Consider the following 27,883-nt stretch of genomic DNA (forward strand, 5'->3'; position numbering starts at 1 on the left):
TACTCAATCAAGGTTTTAATTGACTTAAGCAGAAGGAACAGTTTCCATAGCAATGGGCTGTCGGCCCCAATTTGTACAAAACCCAAGTATAAAAAGAAAGCAACAAAACCCTTAAAAAAAAAAGACACAACACATTTATTAGGATAGAAAGATATAAAAGCAACCCCGCACTGGCTCTGCCAGCTCACACTCTTCCTGCCTCCTGGAACTTCTTAAGCAGAGGTTCATCGGCCCGCAGGGCGAAGGTCAGGGCCCGTTTCTGGTAGTAAGACGAGTCCAGCACCAGGTTGTCGATCACATCTGCCAGGAGATGGGCTCTCTCCACAGAGGTGCCCGGGGCATCATAGCCCAGAGCAGTGAAATGCACGTGCAGGTGGTAGTAGGAGGGCTGGTAATGCAGGTAGATTCGCAGCTGGGATCCAGGCACACCAAAGCGCTTTACTATGGCTTCCTGAGGAGAAAAACGGGTCAGGAAGGGTAACGTGCAGCAGAGGCAGGGGTGATGGGGAGAAGGTGGGAATAAAGACCCCAGACAGATGGAAAGGAGAGCCCCCAGGTGCCATAAATAAGGACAGAAAGGCAGAGAGTAACCAGCCATACTCTCTGGCTGGCAATGAGTTTGCAGAAGGATTGAAATGGGTGGAGAAGCTTCAGGCAGTGAAAACATCAAAGGAAGCTGTTAAATAAACACCCCACCAAGAGGGGAGCCCCGCTCACACGCCCTGCTGTCTGACAGCCAGGAGCAGGGGGGGGCCTGAGTCCTGTTAGGCAAAGGAAAGACAAAAAGGAGCAATTTCTGCTTCCTCCATCCTCACAGCAAGAGAGATGGGGAAGTTCGGAAGGGCAGAGCTCTTCGCTGCCAGCCCTCATCCTCCGGCTGCCCCACTTCTCCGTACCAGGATGTGCTCTCCGCTCTTGCTGTTTTCCATTCCTCCCTTATCTCTTCAGCTCGCTCAGCAAGTTACAGGATCCCGTTACCAGCCAGTGTAATTAAAGCTATAAACAGCAACAGCAAACTCCAACACACCGGCTTGGTTTGCTGCTCAGCACACTGCAATCCCCTGACTAATCTCTTAATTGATCTCTGTTTTCCCCAGTGTAATTAGTTTCCAAATTGAATGAATTTCCAAAAATGAATGCAGTGAAGGGAAGAGGAGCTATCACACACCGATCTATACGGCCCATTACCGAGCATGCCCCGGTGTTGGGCTGGAAAAGTCACCAGCCAGAGAAAATGGTCGAGGTCAGACAGGAGGCTGCTAGCACAGGAGGATAAGCTCAGCTCTTGAAGTGTACTGCAGCCCTGACAGGGGAGAGAGGTGAGGTGCTCACTGCCCGTGGTAAGCAGTCCCAGTTCCAAGGCAGGCAGTGGTCAGACTTTGTTCCCAGCCTGGCTGCCAAAAGGAAGAGGGTGTTTTCTTCTCAAAGAAGAGCAAGGCTTTGCTCCAAAGAAACGGGCGGTCTCCCAGACAAATCCACCACCTCTCCAGCCCCTTCCAGAAAGATGTTTCCTTCTCCTGGAACACGCCACACCAGCACGCAAGCCCAGAGACATAACAGCATGAGGCTGAAGGCAGCAATATGCAGACAGCACTGCTCTCGAGCTATGGAGGAGAGCCTCAGCTCCAACATCAGGACTCAGCACCACGCGGTGACGTACAAACAGATGTCTGGTGGCTGCAGGAGGAAAGAAAAGCCACCAGGGTCTCCAGAAAGAGATGCAGGGAGGGCAGCATGGCCAGGCTCGGCAGGGCATTGCTGGGAGGGGTTTCCCACAGCAACAGACCCTTGTAAGGCAAACAGAGAGCACACTGCCCACAGGGCAGGCTCTGCGCTGGTCTCAGGAAGGGAAAGAGGCAAGGGAGGCATTCACACCTCCCCCCCACCATCTCCCATGAGAGGGGCTAAATCAAGGAGGAAAGGAAACCAGAAAATGCTTCCCATGGCCCTACGGAGACTTGCTGCTTTGCTAGGCACCGAGCCCTGGTCAGTGCCTGGAGCAGCCCAGGACGCCTGTAATGTATCCGGCCTCAAGGGCACAGAAGTCAGAGTGTGAGGCAGGATTTAAAGCGCCCTCTTTTCATTAGTGCTCCATTCCCCCCTCAGCACTTCCCAGGGAGACCCATCAGCCTGCCACTGCGGCACAGCGTGTCCCCGCCTCGGGGGGCCACCCAGCACGGCACACCAGCCGCTGCAGAGCAGGAGGCAGCAGTGTCACCAGGCACCCCTCTGCTCCCCACTGCTGCTGCACGTGGCAACGCCGCACAGGGCAGCAGCTGCAAGGAAAGTCACTGTCAACTATTAACGGATGGCCCCTGGTAGGCACAGGGCTTGCACTGCATCAAAATAACGTGAAGGACCTTGGGAGGGAAACGCTAGCATTTCTCAGCTGCTGGTCTGCACACAGCAGGTGGTTCTTTGCCAGAGCTGGGCTCGCAGCCACCCCAACTGCTGGGGAATTCAGGCAGGGACCAGAGCAGCGCAGCAGCCCAGGCGTCTGCTGCCCTTGCACTCACCTTGCCTTCCTGCAGGATGTTCTTCAGCAGAGGCAGGTGCTCCCCTGTGAGGTCCCGAAGAGACTTTACATCCCGGCGCTGAATGAGGGCTATCAAGTAGAGGTCGTACAGCTGCGGACAAACAGAGACACAGGATGCTGATGAGGCTGACAGCAGAACGAGCAGCGGAGACTTGAGCACGTTGGCCCTGACACACCAACATGAGCTTCCTACGCTGTGTCACAACACAGACACACACGTGTGCTCACTACCTGCTGTCTTATTTAACCATTGTCTAAGCTGGGTGGAATCCCAGCTGAGAACCCCTGTATGAGATGCGTTCACCTACAAACCCCGTGTGTTTTCAATAACCCTTTCTGGACAAATTGGGTTTTTCAGCTGTTGGAACAGTAACAAACAGAAGACAAGAGCTTTCTCCCAGACAATAAACAACATGATCACAAATTTCTTCTCACTTTTAAAGGCAGATAAAGCAAACTTTTTCTACTGTAAACACAGCGCTTGTAGTCACTGGGTTTTATTTCACTGCTCCAAGATGAAAACAGTCACCGAGCCTCCTCTACCCTTTGTTTCCCCATGTTTCAGCCTTCACAAGCACTGCCACCTTCCACAGAAATAACCCGCTTCTCACATCTCCTCAAGCGTTTCAAAAGCACTTTTCCCAGTACGCAGCAAGACTGAAGACCCCTGCACGGGGCAGGAGAGGCACCAGGTCTGTGCAGGGCTGCAGCCGCCCGAGGCACGGAGGCAGCGCTGAGTGCAGCCTTTCTGCAGAGCAGGCGGGTGGCTTATCTCCGTGCCCCGGCGAGGATTTACACCGCATTCCATCGGCCACAACTGTGACTGTAGATTTTTCCGAATGAAAAGCTTCCTATATTTCCACTGCACAAACAGCGGGCCACTTTCCAGTCGCTCCCGTTCTATAAATAACCGTTTTCAGGATCTAATCATCCACCTGACAGCCCCGCTGCAGTGAAATACGGCCGCTCAGCAGCTCTCAGCCAGACCTTTGGCACCTCCGGAAGCACTTACCGAATTAAATGTTTAACAGAACACAGGGTCGTGGATCACTGTATGTCAAAAATAAATAAAAATCAAATGCTCAGTCAGATCATTGTGTGGCATTGCTGCACAGGGGATAATAAACACAGAGATGAAGTCCCTTTTATAGGGATTTGACTGTGCAGAGAGGCAGAGGCAGCCAGAAGGACACGACACAGGCTCACACACCATTAACAGAGATGATCTGTAGCAATACCCGCAGTGGCATGTCACCCACACCTGAATTTACCTGTGCTCTCTGTGCTATGCTGTGTTCTGGCAAGCAGTTGCCCGAGGCTACATCTTCAACTGCCTCTATTTCCAAAACTGAATCCTCCTGATAAACAACCCCTCTCTGCAGCATTTAATCCGTCTCCTTCAGTTTACTTAGAGGTTTTCTAACGATATAAACACGAAAGCAAAGGGTTTAGATATCCAAGACCCAGCAGATCTTTTCAGGGTTATAAGAAACCCATCTGGCTATTCAGAAACAGATGTTTATGCCAAAAGATGCTTGCAGAACCCTGTCTTGGGACTCTTGAAATACAAAGCTTTTATTTGCCTCCAGCCAACAAAGCAATTCTCATGGTTTGATTTGATTCTCAAAGCAGCCCTGTGCACAGCTCCAAGAAAGATGGTGTATCAAGTTTGTCTTCTTCAAACCAGAGCTGGCTCGTAGGAGAAAAGCAAACATCCCCTCTCCTTAGAACAACATCTGTATGTTACTGTTTGAAACAAATAAGCCTGTTGCTAAAAAGGCCCTCAATGATGTAATGCACAGCACCATTTCAGGCAACGCCTCAGGGCTCCTGCGGGTTTGAGAAGAGGAAAAAAGCTAGAGGGATCTAAAACCGGCCTTCCAGCCGCATGTTTAACAAGAACTTGATTCCTCTGCACAGGCCAAGCTGTCAAACCGCTGTTGCAGTCTTTTTTAGGTGTCAGCTTACCCATGCTAAGCATGGCCGGCTGATCCTGGCCAGCCGCCCGCTAGCCTGCAGCTCGATAGTAAACAGAGGCACCGAGAGGCTCCAAGGAGGAGGAGGTCAAGGCAGCTGTGCAAGCCTGTCCTGCAGCCCACTGCTGTGGGCAGGAACCGGGCAGGAAGGGACGCTCCGGCTTGGAGCACTTGCTGGACCCCGCCAGGCAAGGCTGGTCCTGCAGGTGGGGCTGAACCCGCACTCACAGGCATCGGCAAGGGCAAATACTGTGCTCCAAAGTGGCAAAAAAAAATATCCAAGAAAACTCAAAGTGCTACCAAGAACTGACAGGTTGACTAGCAGCAGCCATTCCAGCCTGCAGGAGGTCAGCAGCAAGCGGGAAGACTTCAAAACACAAACAGGAAACCTTCCTCCCATCCATCAGCCTGAAATAACTACAGGTGAATTTGCAGGATTTGCAGGCAGAGCACAAGGCGACACTGTCAAACAGAATTCTAAGCCCGTGCTCTGGGGAGGTTCGGAGAGTCCTGCTGGGAGCCCTATCTCGCTTCCCTAATTTAATTTAGTAGCCTACGGCTGTGAGCCACTGCCGGCAGAGCGTGCTGATGAGATGAGTCGAAATCTGAACATCTGAGGGCTTTGAAGAGCAGCTGCAGGGATGAGATCTGTTCTGACAGGTCCCACATTTAATCTAATACATTAGGACTTGAGACACATTGGACCCAAACACATTCAGTGTCTGTCAGAATACAATTTATTTATGCCAATGACTAAATTAAAAGACATACCCTCTTTGCTGAGCACACTTCCAACTTCCTGCAAGGCAGGAAAAACAGTCCTAGTCTTCCTGATGACAGCTTCACCAAAGAGGAGACATGCACGTACCCTGCTCAGCACAAAAGGCCAAGCTGCACACAAAAGCCTGTACGAAGAGCTCACAAATAAGACTTCTCTTACTCCGCAGCTTCTCCTCCTTAAGGAACTCCCCTGCTGCAGAAACATTTTTCTCAAATTAAAATCATTTGTACATGGCTAACAGCAAGCTCAGCAGTTCACTGGCCCGTTTGCATTTTCCAGGCGTGGGATGTTGAGCCCGCCTGTGAGCACTGACATCAAGCCCTGCTTGTTTGGTAGGATCCAACGGGAGGATGGAGGGAACCGGTGCTCACAGCAAACCCTGAGGCTACCAGGTTCAGCCGTGGCTTGGCGCTGCCCGCAGCCAAGAAGAAATATCTTGGCTCAGAGACAGAAGTCAACACCCCTTGCTGGGACGCTCTCTCATCTGCCTGGGAAAGAGACATTCAGCACAAGGGGCTATAAATCCTGAAGGCCACAGATGTAGAAAATAAAGTCCAAGCCCTTGTCTCAGAGTAAAGAATCACAAAAATCATCCAGGAGTCCACACCTCTGTTTTTTTTTAAAGCACAGAAAGCATCCAGCTATCAACAACTCTCATCACCTAGAAGAAAGTACCCACGTGTAAGGCACTGAACTCCCCAACACCTCCCCAGTCCTTCCCCAGAGCCTGGAGGAGCCAGGGCTCGAGGGCAGGCTCTGCCCCAGGGCCAGCTGCTGTGCTGCTCCAGAGGCAGCAAGGGCAAACGGCAAGGGCAGCTGTGGGGAAGAAATCAAGAAAATCCTGTTTGGCTCACACACACACATAAAAAAAAAATAAAATAAATATAAATATAAAAATAAAAAAACACAGCAGCATGGATAAACCTCCCCTGAAGACAAATCCTACCATCTAAGTGCTCCCTAACCATACCAGCTCTGAAACCTGGATACAGCAGGTCTCTAGAGAAAACTAAAGTACATCTTCCAGCCCATCTGCCTCCAGTGCTGATCCAAACCACTCAGTTTGGTTCCAGTGAGTGAGAATTTACACTAAGACTTTGCTCAGAGCAAGGAAAAGGACAGCACATTGCTGCAAATTAACTTTTTGGGATCACTATGTATTGCTGTCACCATCCTGCAAGTAAAGACACTGAACAGCATGAGCAAGGCTGCAAGCCTGCAGCGTGTCGCCTGCTTTGCACACTAAAGGTCGCACCTCTGGGGGAACAAGTGGAAATTCAGGCTCAATTACTTGCAGGAACTTGGCAAGGGATTTTTGGAATAGCTGATGTGTGGGGAATTCACCCTGTATATGGACTACCCTGCAGTAACTTACGTGTCCTCACCTGGTCATTCCCTCAAGTAATTTAGCACCAGACAGAAATCAATTCCCCTGCCTCCCGACCTCCCCCTGGCCCACGCTCAGCACAGACACACAGAATTGCACTGTGGTAACAGCTCACAAGCAGGACTATTTTTAGTTCCCATTTCTAAGTTTTAATCAAATGGTAAATCTCCCTCGCTGCCACCTGCAGAAATGTTTTGAGGATTAGAAACATGAAGGACTTTTTGACTCCAGCGAGTCAACGGGTGCAGGCTTGGAGCCTTGCTTCTTTGAGCTTCAGGTATTTCATCTCCGCAGGCACGCTGTGGGCCTTGATGTCTACAGGCCACGGAGGTACCGCAGGAACTGAGCCAGAGGCAAAGGAAATAATGAGCCACTCAATTTAGGATTATAGCCTGGGCTAAAACCTCTGAATCTCAACAAGTGACCACTCCAGCGAGGGGTTAAGCAGCTGCTCATAAGCTAACAACCATCTGTTTGATATCATGTGCAGGGGAGTTAATTGGAACAATTGAAGGACAACAACACATCTGACTGATTTATGCCTAACATTTAGGCTTACAAAAACCCAAACAAACAAATTCATCAGGAACAAATAGGCATCTGGACTTAGGTTCAAACACATCATGACAATACTCAGGCCAATACAGGAAAGAGAAAGTGAAGCTAATAAATAAATCACTGAGCAAGAGCGAGGACAGTCTGTGTTGTGCAGTGTCCACATGTGATAAAAGGCCCTGAATCACTGGCAGCATCACTGGTTAATGACAGTGTGAACAGGAAGGATACATCCCTCTACTAAAACTTTCATTAACGTGCTATTAGTAATACAAAAGGGGACACTTCCTCTGTATTACCTCTAAACAAGCAACATCCCCTCAAAAAGAGTAGCTAACAAACCTGGTTTTGATTCCACTTAAAATCTGGAACTAGAACAAAGCCGTTGGAGGGATCTTGGTTTTCATGTATGATTCGATCAGCCTCAGCTTTCTTCTCCAGGATATTATACACCCACTGAAAGAGAAATGTGATTTATAAACCAGCAGATAAAGTAAACTCAGGTACATTTAACCCAAGCTCATGGATTAGTTTGTATTTACTGCAAGTAGAATATAAAAAAAAAAAAAAAATCAACAACTTGATTTTAAGACCAAATAAATTCCTGGCCAACAACATTTGTAGTTAATTATCCATAAAAAACTCCAACAAACTCCAGGCAATTATGAGTACTTCAGTTAAAAGATACCCCCCTGACCCCACTGCATGGCACTACACTGCTGGCTAGCTAAATTATTCAGGGATTTTTGTTTACCTCTCAAGCATTAAGAATTGGCCACAGCTGGAGATGAGGTACTGAACAGGGATGGTTTAGTCCAGTATAAAAATTGTTACATTTGCCTGCAAGAGGATTTGGAGACAATTCTTCCCGACAGGATCAAGTCCAGTATCCTCCAGCCAGATCTGGCTGCTTGGCCAGAGTCTGAGTGTGCAGAAGGTCCCAGATCGGGTCCTCGGTCTGAGGTGCCCAACACTCAGGCTCCGACCCCAAGCTCTAGCACTAAACAAATTCTTATTAAACGGGAACGCTCACACACAGAACTTACTGTCTACTACTCAGACAGCCCATTTTCTTCTATAACCAAAAATGGTTTTAAATGGTTTTAAGTGAGCCTGACTCCAGCCACGCAGGCTGACTCAGCTGGCTAAGTGCTAAGCTCTCCAGCCAGCACATTGTGCTGCCGCCCTTCCTGCCACACGAACTTCTGCAATGCCACCTTCATGAGCTCTTCCTGTGAGTTTTGCCAAATTACTGTCTGATGGTCTTGCTTGTCATTAGCACCGTTGATTAATGGGTTGTCTGTAACAAGAACAGACTTCTGAAAAGGAAGCCAGACTCACTGCTTGCTGGGGCATTGAGCAAGCTCAGGCAGCACGAGCTTCCTCCTTCCAGCAATGAAGGCGAAGAAACCTTACCTCAGGGCAGCGGGGCGCAGCCTGACTCAGCACCCAGAAGGAAATACGCAGCCAAGGGCTCCAACCTGGCTGGTTTAACCCCAGCAAACTGAGAGCAGAGCCCAGCGCAGACCCCAGAGCCTAGGTCTCTCCCTTACCACTGGGACAAGTGCCCACACTTTTGCTTCTCCATTTGGGGAGACAGCTGCGGACCACTGCAAGCACAAAAACCCCTGAGGGGCAGCAGCTCTCCTCTTCCGCGCTCCCCATCTGGCAGCAAACAGGCACGAGCACCCAGACAGAGCAGGCTCCTCACCAGCATGAGCAATGGCACTCCTTGAGCATGCCAGGCCCTAGCAAGATCGACAGAGGCTGAAGTCAACTCATCTGGGGCTCAGCAGACGTCTCTCACGGCACTGCATGCAGCTCTGGGCCTGTTTACACCTTTTACCTCCCACGCTGTGCTGAAACCTTTACAACTAGCTCTGGAAAGGAAACTCAGCTGATTTTTCCATTCGGAAAGCAAGCAGCGCATTGCTTGCAAGCCTGAGGTTGGATACAGCTCCTGCTGCTGGCAGCTAGCACTCTCTGGGTGAATACGAAAGGCCTGTGTTTTCTTGGGCAATGCATGTCTCTTGGTTTCCTGACTGATTAGAAAACAGCTTGCTGCTCTTCTTTCTCTATATTTAAAGCTTCAACCTCCAGATTGCTTGTAATCCTTGCTCTGGTTATCCCCCTACATTCCTCAGCAGCTCCAGTTGGGCTGCTGGGAAGGAGAACAGAAGGACGTGGGACCTCAGACCCCACAGAGAAATATTTCTCCCCTGCAGCAGGACCTTCAGAGCAAAGCACCATCCAGAGACAAGTTTCTCCTACGAAATGGAAGAGGACAGGAATAAATGGCAAAGTAAGATCTGCAGAAAGCATCTTTATATCTAGAAGATTTCTTTTCCTGCTAACAAGCTTCCCACCTGCTCTAAACATCACCTGCCAAATGAAAAGTTTTGCAGAGAGAACTGCCACTTGGTTTCCTCTAATTGCTAACAGCCTTGGGGTTTTATTGAAGGCTCCCAATGTTAACCAGGTCTCTAGATGATAGGGCAAGATGGTAGAAAATGGCTAGGCTTTGAAAGCTGAAATTAGTTTGAAACACCAATTGTTCCTCCCCCAGTCAGTCTCTGAAGAAAGAAATCCTAACTGAGACAACTAGGTTGTAGAAAGAGCACCCCCAGTTGTTTTAGTGTTAGGGAGTGTTTAGGATATGGACAGACATCTAAACCAGACACAATACTCATTACCACCACGCTCATCTTCCCATCAAGCTTAGGTACAGAACATTTCTGTTACCCCAGGTGGGTACAGAAGAATGGAGCTGTTGCTAGTCTTGCAGACACACCAAGCGAGCTGGGTCAGTGGCAGCTGTGCAAGCCAGATGCTCAAGATAAAAGACAGCCCTTTTGGGAACTGTCAGGAGTTTAATTAATCTAACCAAAACTTAGGATCATTGTGAACTGACCTGAATACATCTCCTTAGGGACAAATGAACCTCTCCTCCCTTGATCCTTCTTTTCTGCTTAAATTTCTGGTCTTTTCTCCCTAGCAGTAATATCCTAGAGAAATTCAGATCCTCAAAGAGATTTTGGAAAGCATGTCACAAGATCGCTGTGCTTTGTGACCCTAGAAGAAAAGCAGGGCAGGAAGCTCTGCAGGAAATGAAAGTTTGCCATTTACTTTTTCACACCTCCTCTTTTGAGAAGTGCCAAGCTATCAGTACCTTAATAAGCTCACTGATCAGATGAGCTGAATTTTACACCAGTGCTTCCTCATGTGACCAGCAGGGATCAGCTGGCTGCTCTTGCTGTTTCCAGCACAAGCCTGGGGAGGACAACACATGTCCAGAAGCTGGGACCACAATAAAACTATTATGCTGAAAGTATCCACGCTTTGTGTTCTCCAGGCAGAAAACAGAGCCTCCTCTGTAGTTCTCCAGTACTTCTGTTACCCTTGATATTTCCTCTGCCTCTTTCCAAAACCACTTAAAGACAAGAAACTGCACTACCAAATGACAGAGGTCAAGGACTGATGGTCACACCATGCTGACCGAGATCTCTCAGCGCAGCTAAGGCAGCTGCTCCCAGTGGTAACCAGGAACATGTTTCCATGCACCTACCTAAAACAGAAACCAGCTCACCAGCACCTGGTGGAATAGGCAGAGAGCTCAAGCAACTTCTAAAGGCTGCTGCTACGGCAGGGAACTTCACAGCCTGCAGAGCAAAGGCATGGAGAAAACATCTGTGCATGTTGCTATAGGGTGCCAATGGACTCTGCTGTTTCTCCAGCTAATAAATGCCTCCTGTACATCACTGGTGTTGCAGTCTGACTGCTGCAAGAAAGCTGAACAATGGAGCGAAAAAAAGTGAGCGGTGAGGAGCAATTGAGTGCACACTGCAGTTTGCAAGGTGCCTCCTGGCACTAGATACAGAAAGTAAGATTCATGTTCATCTGCAAGTGATTAGGGAACAGACATCACAACAGCAAACCCCGTTAACTGTTCTGCTGCTGTTCAGGAGAGCAGAACAAAGGTGTAAGGAGAGGATACCCAAGACCTGGTGTTTGGCTTTTGTTTGAGATAAAGGAGTTTATTTTTAATGGATGGCCTCAGCAGACCCTCACCTGCAGTCAGCTGGAGAGGGCACACGCTTCCCTCATCAGTGAGTTGCAGAGGCAGCATCACAGGGGAGAGGACGCAGAGGCCACTGTCTGGCTTTAAAAGCTGTTCAGGTTGCTTCCTGGTTTCTCTTTCATGGCAGTGGCTGCACAGATTAGATACATAAGCAATCAGTTTATTTTAATGCACTGAAAAAGCAGTAATCAATTACTCAGTAAGCCTAGCATTACAGGCTGCACAGGCTGGCATGAATTGGTCCCTACAGACTTGTGTTCCTTCTAAAGACAAAAGATGAGGTAGGGGGAGGAGTGGTCAAGAAGGAGATAAAAGAAGAAACAAGTCCATTTCCACTGCCCGGGGTGAGAAGCAGACTGATATTCAGCTTCTCCCCATGGAATATGGACCATAGAACTGAAAGGCATATCTGTATGCAAAGCACTACAAGCGAGTTGTGATGCAGGAAACCAGTCTTTGCATTTCCACAACACCCAAGAGACACATGAAAGGCCCAGCAAATAGCACCAACACCCAGGGAACCATCCTTGTAGAAGGAACATCCCAACACAGAAAGCCTCCAGAAACCCTGAGAAACACACTCCGGATACACCTCCAAGGGAAACGTTTTTCTGTAATGGTGCAGAAATGCCACAGAACAGAAGGAGAGCTATACTGGAGGAGCCTAGGGGAAAGCGTCTGGTTTAGCATTGCTGAGCTTACCCAAAAGGTCAGACTGCCTCAAGAAAGTATGATAGTTAAGCGGGTGTTTTCAATGGGACAGGCAGCCTCACAGCTCAGACATCTAAAATCATCTGCAGCTGGTCACGTCTGCTCAACAGGCCCCCAGCCAGAAGAGAGGGTGAAGTACTGGGGAGCTGACAATCCACAGAAGGTGCAACCAAGAGGGAGATGGGGGCAGAGCACTGCTGATCCATGTCGGTAAAAAACACTGCCTCAGACTTCCAGAGGGCAGGCTGAACTGTTCAGGATGCTGGCAGGGAGGGTCCCTTGGGAGTCAGTCCTGAAGGCAGAGGTGACCAGGAAAGCTGGATGCTCCTCAGGAAGAAAGTCTTCAAGGTGCAGGAGCAGGCCAGCCCCATGTGCCATAAGATGACCTGGTGGGGAAGAAGACTGGTGTGGCTGAACGGGGGACTTTGGCTGAGTGTCCGGAGAAAAAGAGAGTTTATGCCTGGTGGAAGAAGGGGCAAGCAAGGGGACAAGCAAGCTGCTGGCATATGCAGGGAAAAAATCAGAAAGGCTGTAGCCCAGCATGAGCTCAACATGGCCACTGTGGTAAAAGACAGCAAAAAATGTTTTTAGAAATATATTAACGGTAAGAGGAGGACCAAGGAGAATCTCCATCCTTTACTGGACGTGGTGGGGAACGTGACTACTGAGGATAAGGAAAAGGCTGAGGACCTTAATGCCTTCTTCACATTTATCTTTAATAGTCAGTCCAGTTATCCTCGGGGTACTCAGCCTCATCTGGAAGTCTGGGATGTGGAGCAGAATAAACCCCCCAAGCCCAGCCAGCACAGGTTCATGAAAGGCAAATCCTGCCTGACCAACCTCATCTCCTATGACCTGTGACCCTCCTGGGGGATGAAAGAAAGGCTGTGGATGTAGTCAACCCAGACTTCAGCAAGGCCTCTGACACAGTCTCCCACAGTATCCTCCTGGAGCAGCTGGCAGCCCGTGGCTATGAATGGTACACTCTTCTGCTGGGTTAAAAACTGGCTGGATGGCCAGGCCCAGAGAGTGGCGGTGAACAGAGTGAAATCCAGCTGGTGTCTGGTCACCAGGGGTGTTCCCCAGGGGTGGGTGTTGGGGCCCATCCTCGTTAATATCTTTATTGATGACTTGGATGAGGGAATTGAGGGCACCCTCAGTAACTCTGCAGATGACACCAAGCTGGGGGGAAGTGTCGACCTGCTGGAAGGTAGAAGGCCCTGCAGAGGGACCTGGACAGGATGGGTCGATGGGCAGAGGCCAAGGGATGAGGTTCAACATGGCCAAGTGCCGGGTCCTGCACTTTGGCCACAACAACCCCATGCAGCGCTACAGGCTGGGGGCAGAGTAACTCGAAAGCTGTGCTGAGGAAAAGGATCTGGGGGTGATGACTGATGCTCGCCTGAACATGAGCCAGCAGTGTGCCCAGGTGGCCAAGAAGGCCAACGGCCTCCTGGCTTGTGTCAGGAACAGTGCAGCCAGCAGGAACAGGGAGGTGATCTTGGAGGTCTTTTCCAACCTTAATGATTCTACAATTCTAGGAAATTCTTTACTCAGAGAGAGGTTAGGTATTGCAACGGGTTGCCCAGAGAAGTTGTGGATGCTCCATCCCTGGAAGTGCTCAAGGCCAGGCTGGATGGGGCTCTGAGCAACCTGGTCTGGTAGGAGGTGTCCCTGAGCACGGCAGGGGGGTTGGAACTAGGTGATCTTTAAGGTCCCTTCCAACCCAAACCATTCTATGATTGTATGGGCTTCTGAGGAGATATTTGACAGCACAATATGTTAGAGGGAGACCAAAGACAGCCAGAGCCCTGCCCCTGTCCCTAAGGCTCCTGCAAATGTCAAGCTTTGCAGAGTCTGTTGACTTCAAGGCACATTTTCAGCTCTGGTTTGGCCAGAGGATTTGGAGACCGCAGCATGCCATAACTGCAATGCACGAGGCCTTGAGCAGCTGCTGGTGCTCCTGCAGGCACAGCCTCTGGCAGCTGTGGTGACAGGAAGCAGCCATCAGGCTGCAGACAAGAATATCAAAATCAAGACTGCTAAAAAATAAAATAAAATAGGTTGAGAACTGAGCTTTTTTTCTCCTGCCCCCAATTCCCACCATCCAAACCCATTCCAGTACCAGCACAACTGGAACCCAGCTTGTCAAAGTTGTCAAATGGTGTTTGACACACCACTGCCTGAAACACCTCTTCCTTCAGACTCCTCCATCTCTGCAGAGGGATGCAGAGCCACAGTAACTTGCGGAAACAGCAGTGCCCCTACCTGGATGCTGAAGCTCTGGGACTGGATGAAGGGCAGTGTTATGTTCTTGTAATCCTCCCAGCTTTCACGGATGAGGTGCACTTCTTGGCGGAGATATTTCTGAAGGTGTTTCTCTGTGGCGGGGTACACCACTGTGGTTTTTATCTCTAGAAATAAACATTTTTACTGAGTTATAATCACAGATGAAAGCCAAGTTACTCCCTTTAATTCCTGATAAATCCTTTCTTTTTCCCCCTCCAATAAATGCCACACTAACACATTTCAGAAAGATACCATTAAAATAGCAGGGGGGGAGCTGACACAGAAGGCAGACAAGTACTTGAACCTGCAGGGCTCCTTCTGCTCTAAAGGAGAGGAGGCTGCTACAGCTGCAGACAAGGAGCAGAAGCTGACAGCACAGCCAGAGCCCGTATTTCCAGTTCAGGTGGAAGGGTACTCTGTGAGGAAAGGTTTTTCCCACGCTCACTTTTCAGACGTATCAGCAGCATCAGCACAGATCTGGGGCTCCCAGGGAAGAGTTTATGTGCAGTCAGCTAGGACAGAAACAGCGCACAACAACACTACCCAGGGCATTTTCCTCATTCTTAAATCTGAAGCTAATCAGATATTATCAGGCAAGCACTCTGCAACTTTCTCCAGCCACCAAAGCAGACACCACGTGAGCTGCACGCAGCAGGGCTCCGCCAGGGGCTGGCACGAGGAGCCGCCAGGCTTGGGAACACCGGGACGGCCACCGTCCCCAGGGACCGCCTCGGGAAAGCCACCAGCGGGGCTGGCAGGCAGGGACAGGGGAGCCAAGGCTGCAGGAAGATGGAGCTGAGCCCGCTCTGGATCCAGCCCACGTAACGCCAGCACACCTCCCTGCGCTGCCTCAGCTCAGCAGCAGCCAGAGACCCCAGCTTCCAGCCCACCCTACACATTGCAGTCAGCTGTAAAATGAGGAGAGGGAACTGGACACAACCAGAAGTGTTGGCAGAGGAGAGGACCCACACCATGGGACGCAGGGGCTTTCCAGATGAAGCCAGGAGCCTCCTGAGGTTTTTGGGAAGCTCTGGTGCAGCGAGCAGGCCACCAGGAGAGCAGAGCAGCTCGCCAAGCCTCCTGAGCCGCCTGGGGACACACCAGCATGCTTGGAAGCGGCAGCTGAAAGCAAGACTTGGAGAGATGGCAGTGTAGCCATCTACCAGTCTACAGTGTAGACTGGAAGGTGGTTGAACTACTCAAGCACTGGAGAGCTGCTCTCCTGGGAGAGCCCAAAACCCACTTTGTTCCCCTACTTCCATCCCGCCGCAACTGCCTCGAGCAGGATTTGTCTCAGGGCTGCAGCGCCGATCCAAAACACCAAGGCTGAGGTGCCAGCAGTCAATTCCACATCAGCCCCTAACTCCTGCCCCTAACGGAGACAGGGACAGGCCCCAGCAATGTCAAGGAGCGGGGCCTCACAGCCGCGGAGCAGACCCACTCCTACCTTTCCAAAAGCTTTGTTCTTTAGTTTGTGTGTAGCTTCATTCCAGCTGTCCAAATTCCCGCAGAGGGAGGCTGCTAGAGCTGCTTTCTGATTGCAAACAGGCAGACTTGAAGCAGCTCAGCTCCCCAGCCAGCTCCAAGATGATGCAGCCTCATTTTGCAGGAGTTGAAGAGCCAAAACTATTTGACACAGCTTGGAGGGTCCTTCTGAGCACATGCATGCTGTGTTTGAGAGCACACCATGGCTGTCTGCTTCTAGAGAACAAGACTAGGACAGAGTTTCTTCCATTTGGGTAAGGAACAAAAAGCTCTGAAGCAGAAAAAACAGGACAGGCACCTCATCAGCCCCTCGTGAATTCAAGCAGCAGAGCAGCTGGGACAGCAGCACGACCCTTGGTGTGCACAACAGGCAGTAGAAGGGGTGCAGGAAGAGAGAAGTAGGAGAAACAGACACCTCTGCAGTGACAGGTGATCACACCCTGACCCCAGCCAGCCTCCAGCACCCTGTCCTGCTCCACCGCATCCAGCTTAGGCTACAAGCCTCACAGCAGCCTGCTGCTCCCGTGTCCTGAAAGCTTCCTCCATTCATAATGCAAAACGTAACGTGGAAAGGATCATTCATCTCCTCTGAAAGCTTCTTTCAGCTGCGGAGCTAGGGACAGCTTTGTACTTCTCGTGAGCAGCCGTATGTATGATTTCCCGGCCATCCTCTCTGCCCCGCAGGCAAGGCTCTTCGCTAGCCCTTGCCCTATGCCAAACGCGACTTGCGGGAACAAAACCTCCTTGTGCACGGTGACTGGCAGCATTCATTCAGCACAGACCTTGGCTCGCAGCGTCTCTCCGGAGGAAGGAGTCCCTGATGACTTCCCGGGAGCACGCGGACAAGATAAGGGCTGGCACCGCTCCTCTCCCAGAGCTCCTGGCCATAAGGGTGCTCAGCCCCGAGGACAGAAGGCCGAGGACAGAGGGACACATCTGGAGCAAACAATGACTGATTAACGCGGCCAGATGAGCTCAGGGAAGAGGGCTGGATGATTCACTTTGTTCCCCTGCACCAGCCGACCAGCAAAAAGCGTTTAGCTGTTTAACAAAAGGAAAACAATTTCTGTTTGCCTTGAGATTAAAACTTGGAGGTGTGCTTTCCATGCCATTACACAGCGAGGTGCACTCCTGCATCCTGACCCAGCAGCTCTGACCTTGGCAGCAGTAAGTCTCATGCACGGCAGCAGAACACCAGGAAAATTTCCCTCTTTGCCCAAGATTGGATGTGCGCTAGAGCCTGCCACAGCACCAACGGGGGCCTCCACCTTCCCAGCCAGCGGAAAGCTGGCATCGAATTTAATGCTGGAAGGCAAAAAACACCTCACAACTCGAAACAAAACCGGGGCAGCAATCAGATCTGCGTGAAGCAAGGGGCAGGAGTCCTGCTATTTATAGCAAACAGGCCCCAGCTCCCAGCTTGTGCCCAAGCTCTGTGACGCCTTTTGCTGCTGTCAGAAAGACCACGGGCTGCACACCACCCACCAAGCCACTCACCAACCAGTTGTGCCTCAAGCTTTATACACGTATATATGTTAGCCAGACACTGAATATAAAAATCTATTTGCTCTTGAAGCCAGGATCAGGGTGGAATCTTTTTTGTTTTCTGGTTTCTGTTTTTTTAAGGTCAGCGCTGCACAAGCTGGGAGACTCTGCCTTTTCATTTCATGCCAAGCCCAGCTTAATGAAATCCACAGGAAAATGCTGGTAACATGAAATATGAAAATGCAAACCACAAGGGCAGTCTGGTCTGATTCCCACCATACACATGTTCAAACAAGGTTGTTTTCCAGGACTCGATTAGCACTTCTAGTGGGATGATGTAATTGCAGAAGACAAGGCTGCAGCTCCTCCACTCCTGACTTAAAAAAGACAAAAAAAAAAAAAAAAAAAAAAAAAAAAAAAAAGCACTGGGGAAAAAACAGAAAGGCAAGAGATAAAATGCCAAGATCGGCCTTCAGCTGAAGCGTCCACAATCTAGCTTTATATCCCAAAACAAGGCAAGAGCACGGAAGTCCAGCAAACCAACCCACGCTGGGGCTGGTGACAAATGCAACACGTGCGCCTGCGCTGTCACAGCACCGCAGAGCTGCTGGGCAGGGATTGCAGAGCATCTCCCCAGCGTCCTGCAGGAAACTGGCCCTGCTGCCTCCCAGGCTGGGGGAGGCCAGTCTTGGTGGAGACAGCCTCTTAATGTACTTTAAAACATAACGCAAGATCAGAGAAACCCTTAACGCACAGCTGTGGTCGGGCAGCAGATGTTTTGAAGAGAGGGAAGAGATTGCAGTTCATTAATGATTATTTCCCTTCTAGAGGTCTCATCAACCCTCAAACGCCCCAACACTGCTAATTACCATAAATGACTAAGGCCAGAGAAGCTGCCTGAAAGATGTTCAGAGCCTGACTTTCATTAGGAGCCCAAGCACTCGCTTTCAGGATGCGAATGCTGCAGCCCCACTCAGCCACAGAAAGCATCCACGCTACAGATGCCAGCGAGACCGTGCTCACTCGCTGCTAAATCTTTCCATTTGCGGGCAACCAACCACACTCATGCTTCATTTTAAAAGCTGCCCTGCTCCTGACAGGCTCCACATGCATTAAAATACCACGTACGATGCCATATGGGCACAAACTAGCCAGGAAACAGAAGGCAAAAAAATCACTGGACACATCTTGTGGTTTTTAGGTTGCTAAAGGGTCAGCGAGTGTCTCTGCTTGCATCTGAGCCACGTCAGCCAGCATGTTCCTGAACGCCAGCCCCAGGACTCCACAAAATGTCTGTGGCTTACTCTGGAAGTCAGGACTGCCTGGCAATTAGCTGGAGGTACCTAAAAAAAAAAAATAGAAGTGTAATTGCAGGAACCTGAATGAACACATGCCAGAGGTACTCCAGTGGTACAGAACAGCTGTTTGGGCAGCTCACCCTACAAAGGGGGTGTTTGAGGGAATACTCTGTGCCTTTGGCTCCTTGCCCACAAAAAAATGAAGCTCAGACTGACTAGAACCAAACAACTTCTCCCCTCCCCTGCCAGAGAGGAGAGCAAAACACAACCCAGCACACAAACAACAACAACAAAAAAAAGAGACAGCCGGCTCAATTTGGGAGACTTAATAGATAAAAGGGACTGAACAGAGCTGTTGCCAGAAGCAGAGGACAAAACATGTTGCCCCAGGTTCTCTGTGCTTTCAAAGTGAACCAGCTAAGCCAATTGCTTGGCTCAAGCTGTCCTGAGATTTCACACCAGTGAAAACAGTGAGGAAGAGGTCAGGGAGACACACTGAGATAATTTGTGCACGTTTCTCTCATCTCACTCAAAAAACTCTGAGGCAGTGTTAAAATGGGCCACTGTAATTTATTTTTTTTAATGTTTTAAATTAATTTAAGTGTGCTGAGGAGTTGAGAGAAGCATGTGGGGCAGGAACAACCTGATTCTGTTTCTGGGTGGGGGGACTTTTTTCTTCCCTTTGCTAAAAGGAAGCTGAAGTGGTGCTTTGGTTTACGATCTACACAAGGTAAGTGCCCTGCACAGGCAGCTGAAGGGAAAGTTACATTTGCAGTCTTGCAGATTTTTCCTCCGCAACATCTTTCTTGTTGCACACATCTTCCTGCACTGTCCCCAGCTTCTCCTTTTAACTCAGACCCAACTAAACAACGTACAACCTCCCCCTTTCCCCTCTGCATCAACATCCTTTATTTTTGGCTATGATCACCGCTGTGCAGGACTCCAGGTGAACACCTACTTGAACCTACCCCCGATCAGGTACCACCATGCTTCGTCACAGACGGGTGGGGTTTCCATTACAGAGCAAAACAAAGGCACACACAGCCAGAGAAGGCTTTCAAGAGCTCACCCAGTTTCCAGGGCTAGCACATGCCAGGGCAAGCCAAGCGTGCTGCTGGGGACTCCTGCCAAGGTTGTCTGGCCTCTGCTTCTCATCCACGGACAGAGGAGGACGTGGTGGGCTCTGGCTGCAGCAGTCACAGCGTGGGAAAGAGACAATTTCCAAATCACCACCTCCTGAAAACTGGGGTAAAGCACAGTAACACCTCCCACCACCTCCCGAACCAGCCCTCCCTTCTCTATCCTTTCTGCAACCATCTAACACCCCTCTCCGGCCCAAGCACTGCTCCAGACTCCGGACTGTTATTTACAGCTCAGGTGGGCAGCTTGCTCTGCTGGGCAAGCCCCGCGGGCAGGCAGAGCGGACAAACACAGCCACTGGAAGTGCTGCAGGCTCCAGGAAACGCAGACCTTCCCGGTGCAGCTCATGCAAGTTTCTCCAGCTCCTGCTGCCTGAAACCAGACACTTTCTGGGCTCAGGAATGCAGGAATATGGATCACTTCCTGCGTGACTGAATAGTTTCCCCACTGCCTTCCATGCTCTTCCCTTTCTCCCGCAGTTTCTCCACCCTGTGTTGGAGAGCTGGAGCCGGAGTGTCTCCCAGTATGCTCATTTTTAGACTATGAGCTGGTGAGTTTCGGTCTGCAGCACAGGGACAGGCTGTGCTTGTGAAACGGCAAGTGACAGGGAGCTGCGACCTGCCAGCCACTGCCGTGTGTGGCAAACGGAGACTCCTTCCAGCACAGGGCTGACAAGAGCCCTTGAACCACGCTAGCATGGCTTTGGTGCCTCAAAACGCAACATCCCCCAGCAGCCAGGCAAAACGGGGTGCGCCGCGCTGGAAAACACAGCCACTGCTTGCTGAACAGATGTCAGCTGGGCAAACGCACCACCAGGAGCTGGATGCTGTTAGGGAACGTCTTGCTTAAACCATCTAGCTTTTGCAATCGATCCTTTGGCACTGCTATGAAAGCCCTATTTCCCCTGCTATGAAAGCAGCCCCTGCCCTCCCTGGCTGGTCACAAGGCTGCGGTTTCCTCTGCCAGCATTTCACGCCTTCAGACATCAGCTGCCTGATAAATCTAGGCAGGAGCAAGGGGCAGGAAAAGCATCGCACTGATACTTAAGCATGGCAAGAGCTTAAGCAAGAGGGATATTCTTCCCTCGCCCTCCCTATCAGTCAATGTTACGCTGTTTGGCAAACACAGGGAAGCATTTACAGCTCTGCTCCACAGACCCACACAGCTGATCTCCAAACAGCTGCCCTCAGCACCCACTGACTAGCCTAAAACAAAGTTGAAACACTTCCTTTTTCATTATTAGACCAGATATGATTAGAGGGCATCCCACCACCCCTACCAGCAAACTCATTGACAAAGTATCTTCTCCTTAACGGGGTGGGTTTGGGTCACACTTCAGATGAACACCGTCATCAAACTGGTTTTCAGACGTATTTCCCATTTTGCCCCCTAAGAGTCTGCCCCAGCAGCCAGTAAGCCTGATGAGCAGAGCACGCTGAGGATGAGGTTCTGTTCCTGCATGTACACAAGCTCTGTCTCCACATGCCCCCCCAGCCAGGACCCCCTCTGGCACGCTCTCAGCCCCAGAAAGCTTGCCCATAAGCTGTGGCTGCCACACACTGCAATTCTTATTCCCAGGGCAGAGGGAAGCCACTTGCTCGAGGTGATGTGCATCTTTTAAACTGCCTCTTCCACACCTGCCCCACAAAGCTGGGCCAGGCAAACAAAGAGACTTGCCCAGCCTTGCAGGCTCTTTTACTACCAAGACAAAACAAGCTTTCATCACGCGGAGCTGGCATTAGCTTTAGTCCCTGGATGAAACAGTATCTGAGCAGCTTAAACGACAAGGCGGGAAAAGGGTGAAGAAAATATCCACTTTCGGCTATCAAGAAGCCCCAGCTGAACGTGGAACCTCCCGGTGTCTCTCAGCCATAAAGGTGACATTGAGAAATGTGCTCTGACAAAGCGGCAGACCTGGAGGCAGCTCACTGAGACACAGACAGCTACTCCACAAGCTGCTCTGCGCCATCGGCGTGCCCAGGTCCCACCTGAGTGCAGACGTTTACCAGCCACCTGCAGCTCTGTGGGGCTCGGCCCAGGCAGTTTGCTGTAAGGGGGGGCTTCGCCTCACCTTCGGAAAGGAAGGAGCTCAGTCTGGGGGCTTGGCTGCCCTCAACGTGGAAGCTGCAAAATCCCCGGGGCAAATTCCTGTTCTGCATGACACAGCGACCCAGGGCTTTTCAGTGGAACTGGGTGAGGACAAAGTTTGACCTTTTCTGCAAGGTACTGCATTCGGACCATGGGGAAGTGCAAACCTGCAAATACCAGGTGGTAAAACCCTACCACCACAGCCAAGAGACCAAGTTAGACCCCAAGCTAGGTCTTGCTAGGTCTCCACACGATGTCCAGGGATTTCTCACAAGCCCTGGCACTGCACACAGCCTTAGAGGAAATTCTTCATCCTTCATTTTAAGGTTTATTAGCTTTACTCCTTGCATCAACTCCTTTCCTGGACCATGACTCAACTCAGAAGGACAATTTCCTTCTTCTACCAAACCTGTTTCCTCCAATGCTCAGTGTCCTGGGGTGCGAGTGCAGCTGCCTGAGAGCTTCTCAAGCGAGATACCTGCAAAAGCAACTCAACACAGCATCGCAACACCCTGCAAGGAAGGGCCAGCCTCACCATGGGGTCAGGAGCCAGACAGCTGCACCTGCCCATTCCCCAGGCCAGGAGCTCCACACTGCTCCTGGATGGTCAGAGATATGTGGAGCCAGGCACAGGGAAGCCTGGAGCAGTTTGAGCTGCCGCAGGGTTGGTTGTAAATCAAAGACCTCAGCTCCTTCAGCACCAAATTTCTTCAAAGGAAGAGCTAAGCCTTTTTTAACGTCAGCACACAGGCCTCAGACTGCCAAGGGAGACATCTCCCAGTCCTACTTATCATTCACCCTGCTTGCATTTTCTCTGGTAACGATGTGCTGGCGTAGGAAACTGGGGAGACCGAGCGGTCCAGCATAGAGCCCTGTGGGGCCAGCTGGGGAGCAGGAAGCAAGGATGCTTCGCATTGTCAGGGGGCATGCTGCTTCCAAATCACAGCAGGCGCACCCCTGGTAACACTTCTGCAAATCCTGCCTTGGAAAGGCAATTTTAAAGGTGATTCGAAAGATAAACTTCTGCCTAAGGATGTCGTGGGCTTATTCCTTCCCACAGCCAGAAGAGCAGCGGCATGGTCACATGCAAGCACAGCAGCAGGTTTGGCATGAAAAGTAGATACCAAAGCTACGCAGGAAAGGGTCACAGCACAGAAGCACTGATCAGGAGGAGACATCCGTTAAGTCAGACACAGGAAGAAAGTGACTTTTACCACGGTGGCTGAAGGTTAACTCTCCCCAGATACATCGTTAAGCACCCGAATGTACGGCAGCTGGCCTGACATCAAGCATTAGTAGCAATTCTGCTGTCAGAGCAGCAGTGGAGTTGTGTAGCCCTGTAACAAAATAATGCAAGCACGCCAAGAGCACCCAGTGCTCTCTGTAGGCTGGAGCGAGGTCCCGGCATTTCGGTGTTGCAATGCCACCTCGTGGGAGCTGCTGCCAGCTTTCAGCTCCACAATCCTGTCAACGGCCCAGGGCACTCTCAGCAGCCACCACATCGCCGTGTTTTCCTGCCGCTGGAAGGTTAAGGCCAAAATTTCCAGCTTCAAGTTACCTGCAGAAGAACGCGAGCTTCCAAAGCCAGACAGACAGTGCTTCCTCCTAACACAATAGGAGCTGCACTAAAATAGCAGCATTTGGGGGAAGACATGTGCATTGTTCTGAAAATCTCATTTGGGACCACAACAACTTCTTACTTTAAACTATCACTTTGATTAATTTTGACTACATTAAACCTGTCTGGTTATCATCACATTTACAGCAGCATTGACACATAATTAATCACTGCACTTCCAGAATTAAAACAAACATAAGCATTAAATCTAAGCAACAGGACAGCCAAGAAAGCACGCCCTTCCATCAGCAGCTGAAGGGTGCCACAGCCACAGAAGACTTTTGATGGCAATGAAAATCCATTTCACAGGCCAACACCTTCCCAGGATGTCTTCAACCTGCTCATCTGACCTTGCCATACTCGGCTGTTAATCAGGAATTTGTAACGCAGGGATGTGTGAAATCACCAGGGAGCAGCCTGAAAGGCAGAGACACACCAGGTGTCTGCCTGCACGTCTCAGACACTGAGGGTCACCAGCATTTAAATTCCCATTCCCATCACGTTAGCTGCCTGTCCTTGCAAGGCAACACCGGGCAATGAAAACACAGCACAGGAGATGACGCCCTGGAACGAGAAGAGGCCAGCCAACACACGTGTTCTGCAGAGAACATTTTCAAAGCAAACCTTGCAGGGAGGGATGACAGCTAACATCACCCAGCATCTCAAACAGAACAGGCAGCTTTCAGACACGGGGCCATCTCCACCTTTACGGCAAGGTGCAGGGTGATGGCTGCAGGCCACCGAGCCGTGTGAGAGCAAGCCCCGGGTCCCCACAGGACAGGAGGGAAGCGCTCGGGGGCCAAGCACTCACCGCTCAGCTCGGGGGGCGGGTAGAGGCGGTAGGTGCTGTAGATGTCGTTGGCCATCTGCAGCTCCAGCCTGGTGTGCTTCCTCAGCAGCTCCTCGATCTTCTCCTCCTGGAAGGGCGTCTTCTCCAGGATCAGCACGGCGTCCGTGTCCTCCCCCGAGGGGCCGGTCACCTGCAGCGGGTGGGAACCGGCACGGGGAGCTCCCCGCAGCCCCGAGGGGTCGCCTGGCGGCGAGCAGCCCCCCGATACCGGCCCCGACCCCCTCCCCCGCCCGCTTCACGCCGCCGCCCCGGCTCCCCCCGGCTCCCCCCGGCTCCCCCCGGCTGCCCCCGCTACCTGGCCGTGCACGAAGGCCGCCTTCTCCCGCGCCGAGTCCCGCAGCAGCCGCCGCAGCCGCACGGAGCTCAGCGGGAACGGGGCGCCGGGGCTCGGCTCCGCGCCCGCCCCAGCCCCGGCCTCGGCCTCGGCCTCGGCCCCGTCCCCGGCCGCCTCCCCGGCCCCGTCCCCGGCCTCCGCCCGCCGCCGCTTCGGCTCCGGGCCCTCCGCCATGGCCGCCGCCGAGAGGAGCGGCCGCGCCCGGGGACTGCGCCCCCTGCCGGGCCGGCGGGCTCCCCGCACAGCCCCGGGGCGGCACAGGAGCCGCGGGGATGTGAGGGAGGGACATCGGCCAGCCCCGCAGCTGCGGGCCTCACAGCCCCTGCCCTATAGATCCAGCCTCATGGGGCCGTGGGACCCTATAGATCCACCCTCATGGGGCTGTGGGACCATATACACCCATATCCCTGACCTATAGATCCAGCCTCATGGGGCCATGGGACCATATACACCCATATCCCTGCCCTATAGATCCAGCCTCACAGGGCCACGGGCACATATACACCCATAGACCAGCCCTACACTCCATGCCTCATAGCCCCTGCACCATAGATTCAGCCTCACAGTTCCTTGGGCACATATACAGCCATATCCCAGTCCTATAGCTCCAGCTTCACAGGGCTGTGGGCACATACAGACCCCATAGCCTGGCCCTACATCTCCAGCCTCATAGACCCTTATGGCCCCACAGTCCCACAGCTCCGTGCCTCCAGGCCCCATCAGCCCATTCCTACAGCACCAGCCCTGTAGCTCCAGGCCTCATAGCCCCATGGCCCCCAGGGCCCTGTGGCCTCAGGCCTTACAGCCCTCAGCCTGTACTCCCGTGGCCTCACAGCCCCATAGCTGTGGCCCCAGACCCCCATGTACCTGCAGGTGCCTGCAACTGGTGTTCGCCAGGAGCCACCAGCACCCACAGCACCCTCCCTGCCACGGGGTGTAAGGAGGTGGCAGGGCCTCCCTACCCAACCCAGACAATGGCCAGCCACCCACCCAGGGCTCCTTATAGACCCCCACAAGAAGAAAAAAAAAAAAAAAAAACACAAACAAATAAAAAACACATCAGACGGATTAAAACATAAAACTTCTGCATTTCTCCACACGCAACCTGAATCAACCAGTGCAAACACACTCCAGTGATGTCAGCTCATGCAGGGTACAGGAGTGTCCAACCTCCCCGAGCATCCTTGTCCCTGGTGGACGACACTGGAGGATGCTGAGGACCCCTCGTGTGCTGAACCCACCCTAGGTGGGAGCTTAGTGTTTGTGTGACCTCAAGAAATGCGCTGCCCCCATCCTCATCCCCACTGAGACCAAGCCCCGTGGTGGGGCAGCAGGGCAGGGTACAGGCACAACAGCAGCCTGGCAGTGTCATGGGGACGTGGTAGACGCTGTGCTGCTGCTGGCCCATGGGCTTCCCCGTCTTCAGGTCCCAGGTCTGCCCTGAGCAGCACTGCTTCATCTCCAGGCTCCAGTAGCTCCTGCGGTTCTGTGCCCAGTAACTTCCACGGCTCTGAAATGCCCACAGAGATGCCTCCATCTTCACCCAGGTGCCCATGTCCTCAGTGTCACTGCTCTGTCCCGCTTGCAGAGCTCCGGCACAGCTCTTCCAGGTCTGCGGAGGCAGTGCACAGGCCTTGTTAGCATGCCGATCGATCTCTGATAAACTACATAAACAATCTACAAGAACGGGGCACAAGTACCGAGCCCTTTCCTATGGCCTTTCCCTCCCCACTCCACATCTAAGGGGTATTTGGGGAGACGGGCAGCGTCCCATCCCATGGTACAAGGGGTACTCACAGTGCAGGACAGTGTCTCTGATCTGCCTGAAGCTGTTCTCCTTGAGCACCGTGGAGATGTAGTAAAGATTTCGCAGCTCCCTGGGGTAGTCCTTCCTGTCAATGTCCTTCAGCACGGGGATGGTGCGCCCATTGGACATCGGGGCCTCAGCCAGCGCCTGGTGCATCTGGTACTTGCACCAGGGGTCCTGGAGAAAGCTGGGGGTGATGAGCATCACCCAGCAGTGGCTGTTCTGCACGGCATCGCACAGCTCCGTCATGATGGCGCTGCCTGCCACGGCGTCCCGCAGCTGGAGGAAGCAGCGGAAGCTCTGGGGCTGGCTCTCTAAGTAGGACACCAGCTCCTCCACAAATTCCAGGTCCACCTCGCTGTGGCAGATGCACACGTCATAGCTCTTGGCCCAGCGGGCACTGCCCGAGCTGCTGATGTCCACTGCTGCCAGGCGGCCAGCCCGAGGCATGGCAGTGCCGGCGGAGGAGCTGGAGCTCCTGGCTGAAGAGGAGGAGGAGGGTGATGAGGAAGCCGAACACCCGGTGCTGGCATTCTGACTGCTCCCCGTGAGGCTGGAGCTCTGCCTGGGCTTCTGCAGGAGCCGCCTAAACCACCCTGTGGAGGCAGGGGGACAGTGGGAAGGTTCTTGGGGGGGAAATCTCAGAGCTGTGCCAGACCTCAAGCCTGTCACAAAAAAGCCACCCTGAACCCCAAGCTGCATCCCCCGAGCAGCCCTTGGCCTTGCACCCCTAAGCACTCGGCTCTTGTTGAAGTCTGAATGCTCTCACATCGATCAGCCACCCGACTGCCGGGCTCCGGGCATCCCCACATTTTGCCGGAGAGCCACGGGGCTTCTTCCCCACTTCTCCTCACCCACGGCAGAGCAGCGAAGCCTCCGCCAGGCCAGCAGACAGACAGGGCTGGTTCTCCTTCAGCTCCCCCCGTCCCAGCAAAGTAACCAAAACCCACGCTCACCAGCCATAACAGGCAGCGTGCCGCTCAGCCGCCGATCTCCCACATGAAACCTTTCCTGCAGGCAGAAACGGGGCAGGGGGAAAAAAGCACAATGCACCCAGGGATGCTCAGCTTGGTGGCACCCCACAACGGTGCAGCCGTTGGGGGGCTCGTCCCCAAAGCACACAGGGCTGCTCTCGTGCTGGGATGCAGCCACAGCATCCGCCCCAGGGAGCCAATTCCCCTAAACACACTTTAGTGAAAGGAACAGAGGAACAGACTCACTTCCCCTTGTACTCGGCACAGGCTGCACACGGGTGCCTCACCACAACCTGGGGGATCGGGTGGGAAAAGGGGGCTTGGGGAGGGACACGTTGCTGGGGCAGCCGCCAGTCAGCTCGATTTATCACCCCAAACTCCTTGCTGCAGGACGAGGAGCAGGGGAGCCCCAGCTTTTGGCTCCCCACCTGCCACTGGCGTGTGCCGTAGCAACGCGTTGGCGTTGCCCAATGCTTCCGTGCCTGTGCTGT

General features: G+C 52.2%; 2 protein-coding genes across 2 annotated transcripts; both read right to left on the reverse strand.

Moving 5' to 3' along the window:
• Window positions 1–24,785, reverse strand: DCPS (decapping enzyme, scavenger; the record flags this gene model as incomplete). The annotated part of the gene is made up of 6 exons (XM_082778025.1): window positions 1–451; window positions 2,517–2,627; window positions 7,578–7,691; window positions 14,293–14,438; window positions 24,239–24,407; window positions 24,573–24,785. The coding sequence occupies 6 exons, from the start codon at window positions 24,783–24,785 to the stop codon at window positions 185–187; spliced, it is 1,020 nt and encodes a 339-aa protein (XP_082634151.1). The 3' UTR covers window positions 1–184.
• Window positions 24,786–25,559: 774 nt separating this feature from the next.
• On the reverse strand, window positions 25,560–27,476 carry TIRAP (TIR domain containing adaptor protein). The gene is made up of 3 exons (XM_082777795.1): window positions 27,375–27,476; window positions 26,409–27,014; window positions 25,560–26,223 (listed from the first exon to the last, which is right to left on the reverse strand). The coding sequence occupies exons 1-3, from the start codon at window positions 27,379–27,381 to the stop codon at window positions 26,177–26,179; spliced, it is 660 nt and encodes a 219-aa protein (XP_082633921.1). The 5' UTR covers window positions 27,382–27,476; the 3' UTR covers window positions 25,560–26,176.
• Window positions 27,477–27,883: the final 407 nt, after the last annotated feature.

The sequence above is a fragment of the Aythya marila genome (genome assembly GCF_965140915.1).
Source record: "Aythya marila genome assembly, chromosome: 23".
Classification (NCBI taxonomy): Eukaryota; Metazoa; Chordata; class Aves; order Anseriformes; family Anatidae; genus Aythya; species Aythya marila.

Excerpts from the sequence above, each read along its gene's own strand:
- TIRAP (XM_082777795.1), bottom strand. Across the intron at positions 26,224-26,408 it reads CAGAGACACTGTCCTGCACT|ACCTGGAAGAGCTGTGCCGG; the intron begins GTGAGTACCCCT and ends CTGCCTCCGCAG.